The 23,628-nt window shown below is 42.2% G+C and overlaps 4 protein-coding genes across 5 annotated transcripts in view; 2 read left to right on the forward strand and 2 right to left on the reverse strand.

Annotated features, from left to right (window-relative positions):
• Positions 1 to 1,670, reverse strand: part of LOC148309240 (uncharacterized) — a 44,610-nt gene extending 42,940 nt beyond the window's left edge. The window contains exon 1 of the mRNA XM_088260452.1: positions 1,417 to 1,670. The gene's annotated coding sequence lies outside the window, so the exon portion shown is untranslated. The remainder of the gene's footprint in view (positions 1 to 1,416) is intronic.
• A 1,403-nt stretch (positions 1,671 to 3,073) lies between these two features.
• Positions 3,074 to 6,166, forward strand: LOC148309241 (cytochrome c oxidase subunit 5B, mitochondrial-like). The gene is made up of 4 exons (XM_088260434.1): positions 3,074 to 3,181; positions 4,043 to 4,216; positions 5,306 to 5,349; positions 5,705 to 6,166. Exons 1-4 carry the CDS (start codon positions 3,094 to 3,096, stop codon positions 5,765 to 5,767), a joined length of 369 nt encoding a protein of 122 aa, XP_088116560.1. The 5' UTR covers positions 3,074 to 3,093; the 3' UTR covers positions 5,768 to 6,166.
• A 3,613-nt stretch (positions 6,167 to 9,779) lies between these two features.
• Positions 9,780 to 11,938, forward strand: LOC148309242 (cytochrome c oxidase subunit 6C-like). The gene is made up of 3 exons (XM_088260435.1): positions 9,780 to 9,862; positions 10,155 to 10,324; positions 11,742 to 11,938. Exons 2-3 carry the CDS (start codon positions 10,155 to 10,157, stop codon positions 11,812 to 11,814), a joined length of 243 nt encoding a protein of 80 aa, XP_088116561.1. The 5' UTR covers positions 9,780 to 9,862; the 3' UTR covers positions 11,815 to 11,938.
• Positions 11,939 to 12,004: 66 nt separating this feature from the next.
• Positions 12,005 to 23,628, reverse strand: part of LOC148309243 (uncharacterized) — a 13,215-nt gene continuing 1,591 nt past the window's right edge. The window contains exons 2-6 of one of the 2 annotated variants that reach the window (XM_088260449.1): positions 18,267 to 18,425; positions 18,026 to 18,191; positions 16,383 to 17,942; positions 13,223 to 15,064; positions 12,005 to 13,032 (exon numbers count right to left, since the gene is read on the reverse strand). In XM_088260449.1, coding sequence (XP_088116575.1) covers positions 12,977 to 13,032; positions 13,223 to 15,064; positions 16,383 to 17,942; positions 18,026 to 18,191; positions 18,267 to 18,422 — 3,780 coding nt within the window. In that variant the 5' untranslated portion in view covers positions 18,423 to 18,425 and the 3' untranslated portion in view covers positions 12,005 to 12,976. Of the gene's footprint in view, positions 13,033 to 13,208; positions 15,065 to 16,382; positions 17,943 to 18,025; positions 18,192 to 18,266; positions 18,426 to 23,628 lie in introns of both variants that reach the window. The other variant, XM_088260450.1, reaches the window with a different exon arrangement.

Below are 23,628 nucleotides of genomic sequence, written 5' to 3' on the forward strand. Positions count from 1 at the left end.
ATATATATATATATATATATATATATATATGTGTGTGTATTTAGGTACATGTAAGTATATAAGTAACTTGATATTAAATATTGGATAGACTTTTATAAAAGTTGTGATAAATATTAATAAATTAATATATAATTGACTCTGTCATGAGGTGTTCTGAGAACCGCGACAAGTGGACAATCAAAGTGTAGAAATGACCTAACTACATACGTTGTCCTGTTCGCCGTATTAAATATTATGTTAAACTCGACGTCCTCATCAGGGATAGTAAAAGTGAGCACTGGACACGGTTGAAATTGAAAATATTCATACACACAATGAATGAAAACAATAATAATAATAATAAGGGTTAAAACATATTTTACTACGATACATGCGCCGATATCCTTCTTATTCGAGAGATAACATATACTGCAATAAATTACAGGTGATGTAATCTCGAATTAACCGATAGAAAAGCAGATTCATCATATATAATTCATTGCAGTCACAATCATTAAATACTGTACATTTTACGGGCACAAATTATCGTTATAAATCCCGGTAATCATAACGAATCGTCGCCAATCTTCATATTTAAACTTTCGTTTAGCTCCATTTTTTAGAAAAAGGGTTCTGGACGCCGAAAATTTACTAGGCGAAAATTATTATTTTAAATCGGACGACATCGATAACTACAACCCGATTAATCTCTTTTTTTTGTGTGGACTTTTCATTACTGTATAAGGACAAACATTGGACAAAATCACTAAATACCACAAATAATTCGTTGATATACACATTCATAAAGTGTTTCGTATACTACGAACAAAATGGTTTCGCAACAATAATACAAGACATTCTCCGTAAGCACCCCTGTTCTATTGTGTAGTCCCGTTACCAGGGTCGTTCGGTGCGCGTGCACTCAGAATGTACCCGCTCGGTACACATTCACCCGAAGATGACTAACACGCGAATCATTCATAAACTCGGATTTACTAAGATTAGTATCTTTATCAGGAATAATGTATCTAGAATAATTGTTTAATAATGAATGAATCGTGTCCACGCTTCCTTCGTTAATAATTTAATCAAAGAAGAAAACTGAAAATAATGATTTATTATAGTGAAAGGGTAACGCAATAACTATTGACAATTATGTCAAATGATTATGAAATTGTTCAAATTTAAACAAAATACAAATCTTTAATACCTGAAAACATTATACGTATAAGTTATTGTATAAAATATAAAAAAGGAGTCATTGAAAACTTCCAGGAAATTCACAAGAAAAATATGTAATTACATGGGACTAGCTTATGTATTTTTTACTAAATAATATGAAACATAGTTCAGATTATGGGTTTATCATGTGATAAATTGAATTATTCCATTAAATATAAATGACATTTATCGTCTATTTAGAAATGGCAGACTTACCAAATTGGGAAAACCATACAACTCAGAACAATAACAATGGCTTATTTCACAACAAACAGAAGTCGAATCATTTGCACAATATATTGCTTTTATGACACTCGGAATCAACAATCACTAGCAGAATTCACTAAATAAACGGTAAAATTTCATCAAATAAAAGGACCACAAAACCCGACATGCCACTTTCTAGAAAATATTAACTCGTAGAATCGAGTATGCAACTCCTATTCGCCATAGATTATTTACGATTCTGCACCATAAAAAGTCTCGGTGGCTTTTAGCGCCATCCTCCGGTGCGTAGCTGAAGTAAGAATTCGATCATAAAACTGCCGGGAAAATTAAATTCTAAAATAAAATTACAATGGCGTTACAAAAAAACGAATCCTTCATTTTGATGGTAGAATCAGAATTACTTTTCATAACTACTTAAATAAACGTTTTCAAATAATAATTAATTTTAATCATCCAAGACATATTACAGAAAAAAAAGAAATGATTATCATGTGCAATATGTGTATGTATTAGAAATGTAAAGTAAAACATTTTTAATTATTGTCCGTACTCAAATTGACCATAAATGCCGTCGTGAACTCACACATGAAACGCGGTATGAAATACATTTATGATATATAAACTATTTTCATTTTTTTTAGTAGTGTGGTTGTCAATCATGGGTGAAGTGGTGAATAATACACATGTATAGAGTGGTCAAATAAACCAGCCTATGACGGGTCGTAAGCCCTGTAAATACCCAAACTTCTATATTCTTTTTCATCTATGGTGAGATGTCAAATTATGTTTTAAAATTATTAATAATAATTGAAGAAAATGAGATACATATTCTTAAAATTTATTATAAGAACGAAATCTTTAATATAAAAAAGGAGTAGATGATATTTTTATACTCATGGCTGGTGCGTTTAATTAAGAGTTAGGAGTCCCGGGTTTCATACCCAGAGGGGGAAAAATATGATAATTCACAATAATATTCTTTTTATATTTATAACCTAGCCTAATATCCTAGCACAGGACTGATAACCTTCCTTTCATGTGATGAACGGTCAATAAAATTATGTATTTATACGATGCAGTATCATACGCACCATTAGGTGTGAATAAGGGTTAAAATTATCATATAATAATAACAATTATGATAATAATACGATCTAAAAAAAGATTTCTTAAGCTTAGCGTGATTTCATATTTAATGATTAAGACAAGTGCCGTGGCATAATTAAGTAGACTAGGTGAATGGGTTCGATACCCACCAAGTGCAAATTAAATTCAAGAAAGATTTTTTTAAATTTGTCTGGGTGTTTGTGATAAATTTTTCACATTTACCTTTCCTATCCTTGCTATCCTACCTGCAGACAAGTCTCTAAAAGTAGAGGTTTTGTGGGTTAATCCAATAAATAAAATAAAAAGTTTCCTATCAATGTTTTTTACGATTTATTTGTTTGTTAGTTGCTCTACTAATATTATGAAATTATTATCCCCATTTTTTTCAAACCCCAGAATAATTAGGTACGTAATTCGTTATTTACGGAGGAATCACTGATCAGTGTCGCCTTATGAAAGCACATTTCCTTTGCGGAAATCTAGATAGTTGTGTTGGTCGCCTGAATTCCTTCACTGCGCCAACTGAGCGAATTCAACTGTCGACCGAATTCTTTCAAAATGGCTGCCTTGTGCGCTAGGCTGGCTCGTTATACTGTTTCTAAAAATGTAATTATATCAAATGCTCGGCGCGGGTTCGCCGATAAAAGTAAGTACACGTAAATACTTCATTAAATAATACATTCTGCCTTATTTACATAGCCTGTCAAAAATATATTACGTAATGTCAGTTCGTCTAGGTCTGCGGAATATTGATCACATCTCATTTTTATATATTATATCATTTACAGTCAGCTTACTGTCCCAATATTGATAGAATATTCATAAGAAGCTTCTCTTTATCGCTTATTTAAACAATTTTCCAAGTTAAATACCAAATGTGTTTATATTATGTAAAAGTAATAACCCGACAAACCTATATTATTTTCTTAATTTTGGCGATCATATTAAACGCTATCGATAAAATGTATTTTTACTTTAATTTGGTTACCTTGCGGTTATTTCATTAGAATAATCTCATCATTTATTTTGTCTTCGATTTTTGTTATTATCTTATCGGCAGTTTTTTTCTCGATCGTTTTACCTTTTACCCGAGATAATCGATTGAAAATTACGAATTTGACATGTAATATTGTAACTTAACATTCATATAATAAGTATTATCGATTGAAAATTATGAATTTGACATGTAATATTATAACTTAAACATTAATATAATAAGTATTCAATGTATAGCTTATTTTTTAGGGCTTTTAATGTCATAACCTTTATTGTCACCAAGTTTTTTCACATTTATTGTTTTATTTTTTGAGAAATGTACTTTCATCAACCAATATTAACGCAAAACATTGATAGTGAGAAAATCAGGTTATAACAAGATGTTAGAAGCTTGACAGTACAAAAAGGGAGTTGAAAATGTAGTTTGGTAGGTTCAGGTAGGTAGGTGGCCGTGGGACGGTGTGGCCGGGAGTGCAGGAAGAGAGTCTGGAATCTGCGTTCTGTGTTACAGTGATGGCGGACCCCATGGAGCACGCCACGGGACTGGAGAAGCGCGAGCTGATGGCCATCGCGCGCGGAGACGACGACCCCTTCAACATGAAGGGCCTGAAGCGCGGGCCCGGCACCAAGGATGCTCCCAACCTCATCCCCTCCGCCTTCGACTCCCGCATTGTCGGCTGTGTCTGTTAGTACGCTCACTTCACACTGTCCGCGTTTACTCGACGAGGTCAAATTCCAAATAAGGAACATTCCAGACGGGTCATACATATAATATATAATATACAGCACCAAATTACGACGAAACTATCACCGCCCTTATCCAAATCCACCAATAAACACACAAGTATGTGTGGGTACACCCATACAATATGTGGTCGTGCATTTTAATTGCTCACATTATGCAAAACCACTTCTCGAGCTACCAGTGCCAGTCGGCTCTTTAAATATAGGTATTTCAAAAGAGGTATTTTTTAAAAATTCAAATGTATCTTGTTTTAAAATCACTATAAATATTTTATCATAACTTAATTATAATGTCTACCGGTTTCGAAGCTAACCGCTTCTTTATGAAGACTGATTAATAATATAACACTATCTACTTAACAATATTCAAAATATTTTGACAGTTAGGCAAATGTGCTTCGGTAGATCTCAAATTATTATTATTTTTGTGTTGATTGGCTGTCACAGTCAAAAGGGATCAGGGATGATGAGTGGTTGGAAACATATTTAATAACGGACTTTTAGAAAAGTCATTTACTTGTGTATTTATTTATTATTATATTTAATTATTATTAATTGCCTTTTTAATTTCTAATATTTCTAAGGAATGTAATTTAATTCCTCTATTGCATGTGTGTAAATGCAGTTAGTTGGTAGAACTCCATTTTTAATTTTTTGGTAATGTATCCAAAATAAAACAAAATTATTGGATCGAATTTCACTTTTATTTTAATATATACAATGATATATAATGTGACGCGTTCTGTCTTATCGAGACATTATCAAAAAACGTTGTTTCAATATCTTTTTAATTTTTAACACTATTTGAATCGGGTAGTAAGGGTTTTTTAAAATTATTTATTGTTGATCCTGAAAGAGAGACTGATTAACTGTTACAATAAAATCAGTCAGTAGTTTGCTCAGCATGGAGCTCATATTGCTGCCACTGAGATGAGTGCAATCCACCATAAGCAGGTGTATAACTTCCCTAACCCGCTGCGCCTCTTGCTAGAGTCGAGCATACTAATACTTGTGTGATGTGTAATTTCAGGTGAGGAAGATGCTACCTGTATAGTCTGGATGTGGCTGCACAAAGTAAGTATATTATTTTATACAACAACAAAAAATGCTACCCAAAAAGGTTGTTGATTGGAAATTAAAGGCAAATATTTTTTATTAATGATTTAGAACTAGCGAATTTAAAAAATCATTTCCTTTGTAAACGATGTGCGCAACATTTTCAAAGTTATTAGTATTTTTTGTTTTAAAATTCTAAATGTTAATGTAAAACTAATTGTGCATAGTTTTAATTTTTTAAGATTGCATGAAAAGTTACCAGTTTTTTAAATTATAATAATATTTTTTTTTTTAAATTATAAAATTGGAAATATGAAATTATTATAAAGATGGATGTCGTCTGTAGTAATGAGAATGCATATTGCGGTTCCAGGGACAGACGCGCCGGTGCGAGTGCGGGCACTGGTTCAAGCTGGTGGAGAAGGCTCCGGTGTGAGCGCGCCGCGCTCGCTACTCGCAGTGTCCACGTGCCGCAACATTCAGCCATCTTATTACTTACCCCTCACCTAGTCGCCGCTCCACTCCGCCGCTACAGATGCTGTTTCCTTGTTGCACTATGTTGACACTCCTTTCCGTGGTGCGCTATACATTTAATAATTTTAATTGACGTACAGGAGTGTGTAGATGATATAGTAAAAGTATATTAATCTAGTTTATATTGCGAGGGAAACGGTCCGAGGCCGAACTTCACGTTCCCGGTTAGGGGTTCGGGATCGGTCAGTTTCCTTCGCAACAATTTTGTCAACTTTCAGATTATAAACATTTTCGTTTATTTGATATTGCTGAAAAAATGTAAATAGGAACTTACTAAATAAATAAATAAATTGTTCCATAACTATGTTTTTCGTTGGTTTAGTCTATCAGAGTTTTTGAAACACCTGTTTAAATATTGTTTTTTTTTCCACGCTTTGACGTCATGTATCTGCTGAGCAGAATTCATCCGATCCCAATGTTAATGTTCAATACTATGGTGTGTTCATCACTTATTAATATCTCCTCGTCCTATGATACCTGTATTATGATTATCCATTATTACGCAGCCATTAAAATTTCAGAGATCAATTGGAAGTAATTCAGATTCGTATTAAAGAAAAAAAAAGGGTCGAGCTGAATGTCATAATTACTTTTTGGAAGGAAAAGTAAGAATGAAAAAAAGGAAATGCAAGTTGGATTCTGTTTATTGGGAGCTTTCTTCATCATGCCCGACCATTAGAATTTAAACATGGTTGGTTGTACAGCATTCGGGTTGAGCATCGAAGTGGATGCCGGAATGAGGCCACATTCCAGAGAATATTAAAATTCCACAATGCAACTCAAAAATATCCTCTTCCATCACGATAGCGCTCTGGTTCGTTCATCCAAGAGAACGATGACTAAATTTCATAAATTGTTTTCTGATTTAGTCCTTTGTTGTTTGTTTACAAATTTGAAAAGATGGCTTTATGGGAAGCGATTTGTATCATTGAGGATGTTCAGTTAGAATCCTAGGGTTATTTTGCAGAGTTGCCTTAAATTGTACTACGCGGAAGGAATCAAAAGGCTGAAAAATCTCTGGAATTATAAAGCTAAAGAGGGATTATGTTAAAAAAAAATTGATTTGGACTGTTCTTCATCATTAGGCTCACTAATTTTATCAACCTCTTTCATTCAGAGCGCTTTAGAAAGGAAGCGCCTGTATCATGATTTCCAGCTACGCTTAGGCATAATTAGTTATGCACATATACCTAGTGGCTTATCGAGCCCACGAACAGGCTGCTGATAAGCCCGCTCCAACATTTATTTAGTTTCTGCCGGACATTAAAAGTTTAAACAGTTCTAAAAGTTAGCTGTTATTTGAGAAAAGTGCATCAATAATTTCTTTTAGTGATTCATACAGCAATGTACATCCGAGTTAGAATACTGCATTTCCAAAAATTTTGATCGGAACAAACACATCTGTGCCTCATCTTAAGTGGTATCCCTTAAGGGTACGTAATGACCGTCAAATACATACAATGTCATAGTGGTGTAAGACTGCAATAAAAATATAACAACGGTATACAATTGACAATGGCGATCCAAGAGCATAGCGGCAATTTGAAGCACCTAAAACGCGCCTCGCATCTGTCTGTCCTACTCCTTACAAAATCGGAGAATTTCAGAGACACACCACCATCTCGGGTCGCAGAAAGGCCGTTGCATGTGAGGATAAAAGTGAAGTCCCGTTTGAATCGTGCTGGTCTGCATTCCCGGTCGGCTGTTTCCAAAGGCTGCTCAAGAGAGTGCGCCGTCATAGAGTATCTGGCTATTGATGTGTTGGACCAGGATCACTCCCCGCCATCTGCAGTTGGCCATCCACAATGAAGAGGAGCTAAACAAGCTGCTCTCCAGCGTGACCATCGCTCGGGGAGGCATTCTGTCCAACATCTTGGCTGGAGCATGCCCAAGAAGATGGAGAAGAAGGCGTAATGATATGGCAGCTTCACTCGCTGCTCTCCCAGACTCGGCTGATTGATGATGTTGTTCTTTAATGTATTTTTGTATCTATCATTATCATTCTCATATCATAATCCACATCTGCTTAAACAGAAGCCCTTGAGTAGTATTTTAAGGAAAAGGCACATTATAAATTATTACTATTTTGTATAGTTAAATTTATCCTATTTTTAAAAGAAATGCGGCATGGCATTGTATGACGGATGTTGGAATAGTGATATAAGGAAAGAATGTAAGGCTGATATAAGCATTATCAATACAATTAAGAAAGGTGTGTTGAGATGGTTTGAGCATGTGAATCGAATGAGAGAAGAAAGAATAATAATAATAATAAAACCCTTATCCGCACCCTAATGGTGCATAGGCCGCTGCGTCATACAAACGCAGTGTTATCTTGATCGTTAACACATGAAGGAAAGGTGATCGGCTCTCCACTTCCGGTGCCAGTCCAAGGTAATATTGAATAAATATAAGAGTGAAAAATCACTTATATTTATTTGACCCCCCCTGGGAATCGAACCCGGGACCTCCAGTATGGTAGCCGAGCGTGCTGACCATTACGCTACGGAGGCGAACAAAGAAAGAATAGTAAAAGAAATTCATGAGGCAAATGTGGTTGGTAATAGAAGCAAAGGAAGACCAGGAAAACTGGGCTTGATCAAGTATTTCAAATACTTGGGCGTAGTCAAGTCAGGAGTCTGAATGATCGGCGGGTATGTATGACTACAAGTGTGGAAGAGGCAAAGATTGTTTTCAAAGACAGATAGGTGTGTCGTTCTTTTCTCTCTGCCTACCCCTGCTGTGCAGCAGCGTGATGGTGAGTTAAAAAAATATTTTTGTGCATGCATTCATTTGAATTCAATTGAAAATGAAATTCAATTGTACATGAAAATGGTGGCTGAAACGTGGGGAAAATATTACTTTTACATTGTGGCATAATAACCCAGAAAAAACTCAATTGACACTGACTAAATAGTCAGCAACATTGCTAAATAGATGAAAATCTGAAGATTTTACTTTTTTATTATAAAAGTGAAGTATTTTTGTTTTTACAAACTGTACAAATATTTTAATTCAGTACTTTTTTCAGGCAAGTCTAAATGGGTTGTGTTTGGAAGTAGCGACAGAGTAGATTCGAACTTAGAAACTCCGCGTCCGCGACACTTATCACTGCCATGATTCGACCCAAAACATATTTATGTATTTGCATTTAGTTTTATAATCCTACTATTTTTCTGTAGTTTTTTTTCAACCACTCGCTGTTACACAAATTTAGCCAACCGTTTCAATTTATAATTTTTCTTTTGTGAGATTTGTGTTTTAGTACAAAAAACTAAATTATTATTGACACATGAATCTAAAAGCATACAGGTGAGGTCGCAGAGGGCTGAATAAATAAAACCACATTCTGATATAAGGAATGACCATTTTATTTAAAAATAAGAAATATGTCATTTGATCTGATCATTTTTATTTGTAGGTAGTAAAAATAATCTTTTTTTTTTTTGTAGTTATTAAAAAACAAAGAAATATAGAAATTTTTTTCATTACAAGTTTATTTATTGAGATAGACAAACTTGTATTGCAATAGGGAGTCTTCATTTTAGTGTTTATTTTGTTTACTTAATTGAAATTTTTGTATTTCTTCTTAGTCAAGACTGAATTTTCATTGCTGAGAATGCTCAAAAATCGAGAGACGTTCGATTTTGGAGGGTAGAAGGGGCGTGCTCTGAGCGCGTCTGAACAGGTTTCTTTATGAGCATGCTTGTATATTGATGCACACGTCGCTATGTACACAGACTAACTAATTTATATAATGTAAATGAGTATTCTTATTTCAAGCAAACGTATACAGCTAGAACATGCTAGTAACATTTTTATCTAAGGATAAGTAAGTACCCGAATGACAAAACAAAAATAGTACCTACTTGTTATTTCACTCGGAAATTAATTTATTTAACTGGCAATATTGCAGAACTGAAATATCTGAACTGTCTGGCGTTTTCCCTTTTCGATTTTGCAGAATTTGTGATCAAAACCATCTCTAGACTTAAATGTGAGTATTTAATCAAAATATGATAATTCAAATTTATTTAATACTATTTTATGCGCTGGGAAATTGTACACCCCACGCCGGCCCAGCGAAAAAGATGATGATTTATTACATAACAAACTGTCACACAGACCGGATTATCTGAAAACTTGCAGTAATTCTGGCGTATTTCAAGCTATTAGTATTTTTGATGAGTGACAGAGGTAAACTGAATGTTAATTTCACTGTTTCTTTTTTGGTTATAATTATAAAACTATGGTTTTCGCACTGTCTGATAAAACGTATTTATTGTCAGATGACGGACAAAGTAGCCAGAATCGCGCGGCCACCTCAGATGCGCCGTTTCCTGGAGAGTCAGATTAAGAGGAACTTTGTTATCGGCAGCATTATTGCTGTCGCTGCCGCCGTCGGCTTCAAGCTCATGGTTGCGGACCCCCGCAAAGCTGCCTATGCTGAATTTTACAGGTAAACAGATTACACTCTGGTCCCTATTCAGCCTCTGCCAGATGTCGATTGTTTTTCCTATTATTCAATACACTTAATTTGTAAGGTACCTAATGTATATTTATCATCGTATGTTTTATCGTAATATACATTTCATTGTAAACATATTACACATTCTTTGTTTACAAATTGAGATTTGCACCCCTCTTATGAATTTAATTATATAAAACTTTTCGAAATATGAGTAATGTGATTATTAATCGTGGATAGAATGGTGAAATTTGAAGTGTATAAAGTGATCACTTAAACCTGCCAGCGATGTCGTAAGCCGTGTAAATACCTAGACTTCCATATTCTCATCTCAATACACTTCTACATCCATATCGAATTATCAATGAAGGTTTATTTTACGAGCAATTGAAAAAATGTCAAATGGCAATTTTATAACTTGTTCTACAAGTGCAAGGTTCAAGGTCCATGAGCACATGCGAGGTTGGGAAGCTGGAGTTCCTGTTGGATGAAAACTATTATATTGGCACCAAGACACTGCACTATCTCAATTGTAAATTACATAAAAATAAAGTGACCAGTCTTACTTTTGAGGTGGTTAGGCCAGTATAGAATATAAGAACGTTGATGGTGACACTATAAATGTAACCCGAACCGCAGGTTACATTTACTACTGCTACACTAGGAGGCAGATATCACCACACCCGGGGACACTTATCCTCCTACAGTTATAAACCCATAATGAATTCTGCCCGAAGCGTGAGACCTTTTCTAGAGCCCATGAACACTCGCATGCCAATCCTCCTGCATACTTATCTATGATAGATATAACAATAATGGGCAATTTATGTAAAAATCATCTCAAAGTTGCTTTACAAGATATTTATGTGATGCGATATCTACATGTAAAAGTGAAATTTTCAATTTAGTTAGGTTACTATGGGACTTATCCCTAATCTCTTAAGGTGGGACCTGCGATGGTAAAGGCCCACCGAAATTCGTATAAGGATAACATTTCGGCTCCGATAGTCTACCATTGTTGATCTCGGCTTCACTGTCAGTTGACAAATTTTTCATTCCTATTGCCGAGAATTGTTTTGCAACTTTCGTTCTGATAAACATAACCTCATTCCATTATAAACATTGCTCATTTACTTACGGCTCGCATATCTCTTGGCTGAAACATGTCTCATCTCAATTTCCATTAGTACAGTTGAGAAATCTGATGTATACTGTGCACAGAAACATAGAAGACCTAAATTGGTATGATTTTAAATACAGGTTAGGTGTTTTATGTTTTCAGTCGACGACTACGCTCTCTACAGAGCAAAATAACCCAATCGGACTTGGTTATTTAGATAAATGGCTTTTGGATAGTGTAATCCATCAGCAGACTAAGTATTTGATTTGTTGTGTTTTTGTATTGCAGAACATACGACGCGGAAGCTTCCTTCGAGAGGATGAGGAAGAAGGGGCTCTTCAAGTCGTGTCCGGCTGACTAAGAAGTGCGCGCTGTTTGTTATTAAGTCCTCACTTTATGTCTGTAGAACTGTTCTAGACCAGAGTGTCGCCATTACGCGACTAACAGTGTGTACGTTGTAAAGTGCAATAAATGTTTGGTTAATATGTCTCCTTGTTTCATTACCCTCCACGGCGGGGGTCGGGGGGGAGGGAGAAATAAAAGGGCCGGTGTAACACAATAGTAAGGTATCATCTATTCAACAATATAGATCTTATAGATTAGCTATTATAACCTGTCTACAAATTATCCATTATACATTATCATGATACTAAAATACAAAGGTGTGTGTGGCTCGTTACATTCTACAGTTTTATGTCCCTAAAGCTGTTAAACTCTTTCTCAATAATAGAATTTCTTAAGTCTAATATATGCAGTTACCTCAATATGAATATTACACTATGTAGATTAACCTAAGTATTACTGAGGGAGCAAACGGTGTGGCGTGTCGCGGGATGTCCGGTCCTTGCAGTCTCCGCACACCGGCCGCAGAGTAGGTAGCTATCCTATATTACGTGAACACTGTTTCTTCATCACATTGTCCTGTCCCACTATTCTACGTTAAGGCGGACTTACTCTCTAGAGGACAGGTGTCTCGCGAGGAGGGGACGCGGCCCGAGTGCGGGCGCACACTCGCACCGCCCGCACTCCACGGACCTTACGTCCGTTTGCATTAAAATCTATTTACAAAAAGTTATATTCCGCCGGTGGCATTTGATGCCAACGGCGAACTCTGCAGTTAAAATATTTATTTATTATAATGTCCAATGTATTTTTTCTAATAAACGCTAGATTAAAATTATCAATAATAATAAAAAAACAACAAAGGGAGGATTTTGGCCGCTCCCCATCCATGTACAAGTATCGGGCGCTCTTCCGAGGCCCGAGCTTATTTACAATTATATAGAAATTCACAATTTACAAAGTTCATATTTAAAAATAAACTCGGCGTACAAAATATATATATATATGTTTGTTAATATATATATGTTCTCCTTATGTACAATAAGTTGGTTGCTCACTATGTACAGTATACACACGCAGTCACACACATACACACACACACACGCACACTAGTAGTCGTCCCCCTGCAGTAAGGCCACGAGGCCCCCCTCGGGAGGGGGGGAGGAGGGGGGGGCGCGCCGTCACTTGCCCTCGCGGGACGCGCGGCGTCTCCGACCGCTCCACGGCGCCTCCACCGCTAGAACAAGAGCACCACCATTAGCTCTCAACATTAGCGACAACGCCGGCGCTCGTAAGTCCAATATCGTGTAGTGCAGTGTGGTGTGTGGGGTAGTGTGGGGATGTGGGACGGGGCATGCAGTGTGACGTGAGAGGTGAGTAGGGGTGGTAGTAGTAATAATAAAGTGGAGTTACAGTTCAGTCCTCACCTGCGCTGCGCGTCTTCCTGCGTTGGTCCGCGTCATCCCCCGGGGTGCCGGCGGGGGCGGGCCGAGGGGGGCGCGTGCCGGACTGCCGCACGGAGCGCCGCGTGCCCACCGGCCCCTTGCCCCCCTCTTCCCCCTTGCCGGCCTCCTTCTTGCCGCTCCCCGCGCCGCCCGCCCCGCTGTTAGCCTCCGTCTTGCCACCTTTACTTTTCACTTTCCCCGCGACAGCTATTAAGGGTTCGTCACTATCGGAGTCAGACTCTAACTGTTCCGTCCCGTCGCCGCCCTTTCCTTGCGCTTTGGGAGTTTTACCTTTATCCGTAGCTATACTTTTGCCTTCTGAAGTGGCTTTTTTGTTAATATCATTACATTCTGGCTTCACGACGGGATTCTGTTCGCCGGTGGAAGTTTTCATATCTAAATTGTCCAACTTCTTGACTTTGGTTTTACCCTGCGAAGGGGCGTCCTCGCAACTGAGGCCGGAGTGGTTGGAGCTCTCCGACTCTTGGCGCTTTCTCTTGGCGGGCGCGGGCGGCGCGCCCTTGGCTGCCACCTTGGGACTCATCTTGTCCACGGAGCCGCTGCGCAGGTTGGTCCGGCCGAAGTGGGCGGGCGAGTTGGCCCTCGAGTCGGGCTTGAGCAGGTTGGGGCTGTGCTTGGGTGTGCGCAGCTGCGCAGTGCGCCCGTCGGCCGGGCTGCTGAGCTTGCTGCTGGAGCGCGTGCGCACCGAGCTCTTGCAGCCGCCCTTCTCCGAGGCGGCTGGCGACGGCGAGCCCGCGCTTTGCTTCTCCAGGAACTCGCCAGGGATCTCGATGAGCAGCTGTTCCAGCAGGTTCTTGTCGGGGAAATCGCACTTCTCGAGGCGCGCGGGAGGCGGCGCGCTCGCCTCCGCGCCGCCGCGCACCTCCTCGTGCTCCGACAGCTCCGCGTCGCGCACCTTGTCCGGGTTGGAGTAGGTGTAGAGCGCAGGGCCCACGCGCAGCGGCAGCGGCTCGTACTCCTCCTCCTTGGGCCGCGCCGGCGCCTCCTCCAGGGCCGCCACCAGGCTCTTGTTCTCGTTGACGTCCTTGCTGACCACGAGGTGCTTCTCGCTGCCTGCCAGAATGCGCTCCAGCGTCTGCTCCGACTTGATGCGGTCCGCGCCATAGTCCCCGTTGATGCGGTCCGAGCGCAGCCCCTCAATCTTGGCCAGCTCCGCCTCGATGTCGCCCATCTCGTCCAGCTCCGCCAGGTGGTCGTACTGGTAGGCCGTCTTGGCGCTAAACACGTCCAGCTTGAGCTCGGCGTGCGAGGACAGGTCCTCCATGAGCGCGCGGCGCGGGTCGGCGTCGGGCGCCGCGGCCGCCTCGCGCTTGCCGCGCTCCGCGGGCGACTGCCCCGCCTGGTTGGGCGACTTCTCCGAGAGCGCGTCCATGGACTCGATGCCCGAGTCCTCGCCCTGCGCCTGCGCGCCGCCCTCTTCCGCCAGCCGCTCCTTCATGGCGGCTGACATCTTGAAGGGGTCGGGCTCCTCGCGGAACTTGTCTCCGGCCGAGTCCTCCAGCAGCTTCTGCTTGAACTTGGCCTCCATCTCGGCGATGTTGCCCTGCGGCAGCGTGAGCTTCTCCCGCTCGGCCAGCATCTTGGAGTAGGACTTGGTGCGGTCCTTGCGGGGCTTGGGGGGGCCGCCGCGCTGCGGGGAGGCGGGCGCGGCGGGACAGGGCGCGGGCGCGCAGGCCGCGGCGCCTACCGCAGCGCTCAGCAAGGTGCCCTTGTTGGTGGAGCCCAGCGTGGCGGAGGGCGGCGCCTCGCGGGACACGGGAGGGGGCGTGGGCGGGGACGCTTCTCCGGCCGTGTGAGATTCACCTGAAACGCCAGTACAGCTTTGTAGTTGATATAACCCTAAATATCTCAATATAGTGCAAAAAACCAGTAACTAAGTATAGTGTTTTTTTTAGAGGTTTGGTTTTTCAACTGGCAAAATTGTTTCTACAGACTGTCAATTTGACAGTTGATTTGTAGTTAGTACGTTTTGCCATTTCACCATGAAAACACTGAATGACCATTATGTGCGTCATAGGTTTGGTGAATGGGAAAACAATATTCTGCTTGATCCTCTTTTTCAACCCAAAATTTTGGTTAAATGGCTATAATGATTAAAATTCACTGTTTGGTGTGCTTTATGAGCAGGTGGAATCATTGGCCCATATTTTATTAAAGACGATGCTGGCCAGAATGTTACGGTCAATGCAGAGCGCTACAGAACCATGATTACTGACTTCTTCCTAGGTATGAGGTAACTGAGGTCAGTTGATTGGTATTGATGTGACAGAGCTGTGGTTTCAACAAGATGGCACAACATGCCACACCGGGTGCCACCATCAATTTACTGTGGGAAATTTTAATTTGTATACCTCATGTCAATAATGAGGATTGCGAGATAGTATTTTTGTAGAATTTCATTCGGTTCACTAGGTATTAATATGGTCGTGCCCAGCAGGCCGTGTGTACGACTGTAACTTTGATAATACATATTGGTAAATTGTAATATTTTAGTATTTCTTGATCTTCCTAATAGATGTCTGTATGTATTCTAAAAAAAATACTGCAATTGGATTTGATATTCGCTTCCGGACAAGCTCAAACGAGAGCGCGTTGATGCGCTCGTGGCAGCGAACCGGTTAATGCCGTACTTATAAATGAAATATTTTAAAGATAAGATTTAAAAAAAATATGTATTGCGAAATCATATACCAAATGGCAGGACATCATATACCAAAACCATCTTAAAAACAGGCCACAAAAGGCGTACGTAGACGAGAAGAAATGGGTGCATATCTACATGTTTTACATTGGGGGTACAAGTTTAATTCTGCACTTTTCTGAAGAAAGAAGACTTTTTTTGTTGTTTATAAAATAAATTAAACTCCATTTGAAGAGCAACCTTCGCCACATCTTTCAGGCTTGGTTTTATAGATCTGGTCCAGTTACTCAGGCAATTTTGATACTTCCGAAAGAAATGAACCATGTTTCAGAAAATGTTGCCTACATTGATCAAAACAAATGAAATCTGCGCAAAATCTAGTGAATGCGGCAGGTGGGGCTAACTTCCCAGCTCCGCTCTTCCAAGTATTCTATCAAGTAGGCTATCCACGCTGTATTTTATCAGGGAATAGCAACTCACCGTCGGTCTGGCTGAGCTTCCTCTTCTTCTCGGCCTGCAGGATGCCGTTGGTGTCGGCGGCGGCGCGCTTGAGGCCCGCGCTGGCGCTGCGGCGCGCGGCCTTCTCCCGGTACCCGTCCAGCTGGTATTTGTCCTTGGCCTTGCTGGGGGCATGCGCGCTCAGGTACAGCGCCTTGAGCGCGCCCAGGCGCGGCTTGGCGCCCTCCTCACCCGCGCCCTCCTCCAGCGCCTTCTTCTTGTCCTTCTTGGACAGCTTGATGACGGCCGAGTTGCGCCCGCGCAGGCTGATGTGCAGCGGCGGCACGCGCAGCTCCGTGCCCTCGCCTCCGCCCCCCGCCACTCCCTTCTTCGCGCCTTGCGCGTTCACGAAGCTCACGTCCGCCTTGTACACGGGAGCGACGATAGGTTCCGATTTTTCTAATTTTAGCCTTAATTTAATTTTTTCTTTTTCTATGTTAGTGGGGGGCGCCGGGTCCGGGGGAGGCTTGTCTCTCACAGGGGGCACCTTGTCGCGCTGCTCCTTGAGTTTGCCGGCGGGGCGCTCCTTCTTGGACACCTTGGGGCGGGGGTTGGCGCGAGCGGCGTCGTCGGGTTCGCTGCCCTCCGAGTCCGCCTTCTTGCCGAAGTCAGCGGAGCCGGAGGTCTCGTCATCGGAGAAGAAAGGGTCGGGCTTGTCGTGGTCGAGGCCGACCCGGTCGAAGTACGGGTCCGGTGGCCGCTCCTCCTCCGCCTCGCTCTCCTCCGACTCGGTCGGCAGCGGCTCCATGTCCCCCGTGAGTGAGTTGACCAGGAACTCGCGCCGCGCGCCGCGGCTCGTGAGCTGCTGGCCGGCGGGCGCGGGCGCAGGGGACGGGGCGGGGGCGGGCGCGGCGGCGGGGGCGGGCGCGGCCAGCACGCAGTCCACCAGGTCCAGGCCGAGGTCAGCGGCGCTCAGGCTGGGCAGCAGCTGGTCTAGGTCGCACGGGTCTGGCGGGCTGGCGGGCAGGAAGGGCTCGGCCGCGCCCGCCTGCGCCGCCCGCTGGCGCGCGTTGTACTGCTGCTGGTAGCGCTGGAACTCCTGCACGCTGGACTGCGTCTCCCGGTCCATGCTGCTGGCGGTGGGCAGCAGCGCACGCAGCGTGTAGGGTGGCGCGGGCTCCGCGGCCGGCTGCTCCGTCTGCAGCAGGTTGACCAGGAGCGGGCTGGACATGGCGACGGCGGGCGGCCGCGCCGGGCGGACCGGGTAGGGCGGCGGCGGCGGGAGGGGCAGCGGGGCGGGCAGCGGCGCGGCGGGGAGGGCGGCGGGTGGCGCCAGCCCCAGCGTGTTCTCCTTGCGGTGGATAACTCGCGCCTGCGTCATGCTGCCGAAGGGGAACTCGTGACGGTCAGGAGTAGACGCGGGCGCCGGCACCAGCGGCAGCATGCCGTCCATGGGGCAGACGGTGTTGGGGAAGGGCGCCGGGACGGGCGGGAGCGCATGCGCGGCGGCCTCCGTCGGGGGCGCCTCGGCAGCGGGCCGGCCCGGGCCGCCGGCGCCCGTCGCGCCGCCCAGGCCGCTGGTGGAGGGTCCGGCGATGGCATCTGCAAGGAAGACGAGGGGTTAGCGCGCGCCACTAGAGTGCGGGTAGAGAGGGGAGCTCGGTAGCTCAGTACGGAGGTAGTACCTTGTGGCTGCAGGCGCAGGGAGAGCGCTCGGTCCCCGTCCAGCTGCACGGAGAGCACGCCGAGGGCGCGCAGCTGGGGGGCGCCCGCCGCAGCCAGCTCGCGCAGGCGCTGCGCCGCCGCCAGCGGCACCGACAGCGTCACCCGCACCGAGTTCCACGGCTCCACCTGCGGCAGAGAGAGCGGTGAGTGGTGGACGGGTGGGGGGGTTTGGGAGGGGAGTCGGCGCGGAGAGGGCGTCACCTTGTCCAGCGCGAGGGCGGCAGCGGCCGAGAGGCGGCGCAGGCGCCGCAGCAGCAGGCGCAAGCGCGCGGGGAAGTCGGGGGCGCGCAGGTCTCCCTCGCACGTCACCACCACCACGCACGCACGGCCGCCGCGCCCCATCTGTCCTCCAGACATATCCTGCAACACACCAGACTATACATAAAATGGCCGTTCCAACATATTGTTTAGTTTCAATAACTATATCAGAACAAATGCGGAAGCAGGAACATGACTGGAGTGGCGGACTATCTGACTGACTAGTCGGTAAAGTGGGGTAGTGGATAGTGAGATGGACACTACGTAAGTAAAATAGGATTAGTAGTTTAGAATGAGAAGTTTATAAAAATGTTAACATATTACTGCAATCTCTACAATGCGAATATATGTACTATTCAATCAATCTTTGAGGAACTTAAATTAGGAGCATACAACATAAAAGGTAGTACAGGTATGCAACCAGAGTTGTTCTCTTCTTTTCTCGTTTATATTCCATTCCTAAATGGAAGAATCTAGGGCGCAGTACTGATCACCTTATATCAATAATTAATAATAAAATTAGCACCTTGTCGATCCAAAGCGGTGCCCTGTGCACCATCTAAGTACAGATAGGGTATGGTAGGGTAGGGAAAGTCCACATGAATACAGGTTTTCCACTTCAAATTGGACATTTTACAAACCAAAAGTTTTCAGATAATATTTTCAATACTACAATACTTTGAATCATGAGTACTATTTTGAATATTTTGTTAAATTGGACGACGTAATGTATTTTATAACATCTTATTAGTAAAATGAAGTAGATCCTCATCCCCGCAGAACCCGAGTATTTATTACATTCTAGAAAACAAACATATTTATCAAGAATTATTGTTTACTGTGTCTACTTGTTCAAAAATACTGTAGGGTGCTGTCCACATTTTTTATACGTTATTTGAACTTCTTGTACGGAATATACAAGGTCTGTTCAAAAGAAAAGGTGAATTTTGAATTTTCGCAGGCGGTGTACATTCGATTATCGATTTTATTTCCGTTATGTCGGTACATATATGTTTATCATATGGTAGCATTAACAGCCATTTTGGATTGTCACGTTTTTGTGTGTTCTTTGATTTTTGAATTTTGAAAAAAATGGATCGAAGAATATGTATTAAATTTTGCATTAAAAATGGAATAAAGCGCTCCAACGCATTAAAATGTTGGCGAGTCTACTTTGTCTCAAAAAGGTGTTTATAAGTGGTACAAGCGCTTTACAGAAGGCCGAGAAGATGTTGATGACAATGAGCGTCCTGGAGTTGCAACCACGTCAACAAACGAAGAAAACATGGAAACAGTGAAGAAAATGGTTTTGGAAAATCAGTGAAGTTGCAGAGGATGTTGGCATATCAATCTCGGATGTTTTGGGCATGAAACGTGTGGCAGCGAAGTTTGTTCCGAATTTGCTATCAACACCGTAATCATGCCTCAATGCGGTGGGCATTCATCAGATTTGGCTCCCTGCGACTTTTTCCTATTCCTGAAACTGAAGAGACCAATGAAAGGAAAGCGTTTTGCCACAATTAATGAGATAAAGTCAGAATCCAAGAACGACCTGATGGCCATATCGAAAAGCGAATTCCAGAAGGGCTTCGAGGAATGGAAAAAGCGCTGGCATAAGTGCATTATATCTGAAGGGGATTACTTTGAATGGGAGAAAACAGATATTGATGAATAAATAAATACTTTTCAAAAAAATTCGAAATTCACCTTTTCTTTTAAACAAACCTCGAATATACATTGGTAGGCTTATTGCCAAGAAGCAATATCTTCCAACCGAGCAAAAATAGACTAACGATTGCAGACTGCTGTTTGTAATCAGAGGAGAGGTTAGAGGAAACTGGAGAAGAATGATATGATGGACAGTTAGGGTGCATTTTTCATGTGGAGAGGTGTTATAGTGGTCCATAGGCCACTAGTGAATGATGCACTATGGCGAGGGATGGAAGCGGGTACCTCCATTTGAAAGGTACACAAAGTTTTCAACAAGATATTTAGGTGCATCGGGGTTGTGAAGAATATTACAAAGGAGATTGTTGCGCTGATTGAAACAACTTTAGTACGAGAATGTGATAAATGGTCATATTTTTTGGATTAAAAGTGAATGCTACCATGTTGTAGACTCCAGACGTTCAATAAGTTGGACGTTGGCATCAATACTATAAACATTAGCGCAGGATATGGAGGATATAAGGATTGATCAGGGCACAATTATTATCCGTAGTCTGTTTAAAGAAAGTAGAGCGCGCTAAAATCTATTTCCAACTTCAGTCATCTGTTGGAGATTAGGAAAAGATTCGCTCGCAATATTTATAGATGGTCGACGTACAGGTGATAGGAACAGTTTAATTTAAGCGGAGATTGAATGCTGCCCCGAAGAACTTGTACTCGACTCGCTATTACGACACATTGACATCTCCCGTTTGAGAATGCAGAGAACCAATATGAAGAGAGCGGAGTCTCGCAAGAAGGACATCGAGGAGAAGGAGAATTGAGTGGGTGAAAGTTGTGGCGTTAGCAGGTAAGATGGATTCAACGATAACAGGGGGCATATTGATTCCATCGGAATCATCGGAGATTAACTTAGAGAGGAGTACTTTGTTAATTATCATTTCAGTGACGGAAATAAAAAAAAATTGTTGTTTCGAGTATAGTGTGATCATCCATTTGCTGGCTTTTTTCCATTCCTGACCAATATAAGAAGGAAAAAATATCACAATACGAAATGGCTCTGGCATTTGACCTTGTTCAAAAAATTGCTTTAATAATTAGGCACAGCAGATGCGCATTTTGTTTTATTAATACCTTTATTACATTATAATTTGCAGAAAATTGTGGTGTCAAAATACAAATATGATATTTGCAACAACAAAAAATGCACGTACAATGCAAATACACGTAACAATACGTAGAGTTTCGAAAGTCATCCTCTCCTTTTTTCTGGAAATGTAACGTTTGCATTCCCTGTAAAATCCTATTCATGTTTTTCAGTACAATGTTATGTAAAATAATGATTACAGATGGGAATTAGTAATCTGCAAATAATTGTTTTCTACAAACAGTTTCTGATATAATTACTTACTATGTAGCGGGTGTGTCTCATACCCCAATGATGCATAGGGCACTGCATCATATAAACGCAGTTTTATCTTGATATTTAACACATGAAAGCAAGGTGATCAGCCCTCCGCTTCAGGGACCAGCCCGGGTTAATATCGAATAAATATGAAGTGATAAATTGCTTATATTTATTTGCCCCGACAGGGAATCGAACCCGGGACCTACGGAGGTGGACACATGCACAAATATGTACATGATGTATATCTGTTTATTATCTGTCCTGCAAAGTTGACTCAATAATTTCCACATCTGAATAAATCATGGCCGTTTAGACCAGGGCTGTCCAAACCGGATACAACCTCGGGCCAATTCAAATAACTAAATAGATCGGAGGGCCGCAGAAGCATATACTTTAACTTATAAAAAATAAAATAAAATACAAGGATGCCATTGTATGCAAATTGTCAACACACAAATTTACAGTTGGTGGATTCCCTTAACACATTTCGGACGGGTGGTTTTTACAGGCGTGGATCGCTGGCGACGGGATTTGAGAATTGTGTGCACATAGTTAGACCTTAGCAAAGAGTACACATTATTCATATAAGACTCCAAGTGGGGTGCATGAGATGTGAACGGGGGTCCATTTAGATATCGCGTACAGATTGTCTGTGCATAGTACTTATATTAGGCATCGAGAATACTTAATATACGACGAGTACCTATCTGCTAGGCATTGTGTAACGTCAGCAGCAAGGCATCGTATCATTATGTATTCTTCACTTGGGCCGCCAGTCCCCGCGTTTTCCTCTATTCCATACCATAACTATTGCCTATTTCTACACGAGTTCTCTGATTTTCTGACCTTTCTAACCTCTTGCGCAATATTATCTATTGTCATTTAACTCGGGTGAAAGTGACATTTTAACCCCTCCTGATCCTCGTTCAACCGAAGAGCACTAAAACTTATTAACTTGTTTCGAGATGGCGCTAGTTATTGTTGCGAGAAATTCACGTATTCCAGATAATGTTATCGCATATTTTAGTGTTCCAATTTAAAAGGAAAAATCACAAACAGTAGATTAGCAGAACTGCAGCGTGAACTGGGTGCTTTTTAATAAATTATTTAGAAACAAATTGGGCTCCAATTCTACAGATTTATGTGTATTTTAACATGAACAATTTGAACATTAGCCTAGTTGAAATATTACGGTGCTACCTTCATTGTAATCCCTCAAACGCAAGGCAGAGGGGAGCCTACTGTACTATAGGGATGCACTGCCGTACTATATCTTCATTCAAAGTCACTCGTTCAATATTTCCCGCTTGCAATTGTACTATTGTTTGGTTTATGTCATAAATCACTAATCTTCTATTTTGGGTTTAAAGGATTCCATGACAAACCTAACAATGATTATTTGGTATATTTACAGTTACTTCTTCTCCGTCTTATTCCTCATTACTGAGGTTTGCGACCCTTGCGGAAGCGATGACTCTTCTCCAGTTATCCCTTGACTGCGCCGCACGTAGCGCTCCGAGTCCGTCAGGGAAGTATTACAAATTGTGCTAAGCAGGAGAAAGAGCTACATCCGATCTCCCTCGGAAAACACTCCTTGTATTCGATTTTCGGAATAGCTAAGAGCGGATTTTTTTCTGTTTCGTAAGTCACGGAATTATCTTTACTTAGCAGGATTTCTCTAACCCGGTGGGACCGTGTGGAGGCTGACAACACTAAAAAATGGACCCGTTTTCTTCTCATCGCATTATGCGATAGTTATAAAACTTTTTCGTAATAGTCTTTATTCGCTGACTTTTTGGAGCGTATTAATGGCGAATAACCACTTCCGGGTCCAAAAATAGTTGTTGTTTTTCATTGCCGGCCAAGATCGGTCTTTTCCGTAACAGATTGTCCACATTGTCTCGAGTGCCTTCCGGCTGACCATTCCGGGGATACTCGACAGTATACCATCGGCAACTGAAGAGTCCGAGGATCACGCTGTCCAGCGCCGGCACTCCCTTCTAAATGATTAATTTCCCTTTATAAAACATAACTTCCAAGATTACAGCGCTCGTGTCCATACTAACCTCCTTCATATTTATATATCATTTGAGATGGCTAATGGAAAAATTGAAATATACTTATTGGCTTAATTTGACACATTGTTGATCTAGACTAGAAAATGAAAATTTGCGACATTTGTCATTGACAGATTCCCCGTGCGAGACTAGCGAGTGTCGCGGGTCGGGG

This window comes from Brachycentrus maculatus, unplaced genomic scaffold (assembly GCF_059751285.1).
Source record: "Brachycentrus maculatus isolate JH-2025_06_01 unplaced genomic scaffold, ASM5975128v1 h1tg000136l, whole genome shotgun sequence".
Taxonomy (NCBI): Eukaryota; Metazoa; Arthropoda; class Insecta; order Trichoptera; family Brachycentridae; genus Brachycentrus; species Brachycentrus maculatus.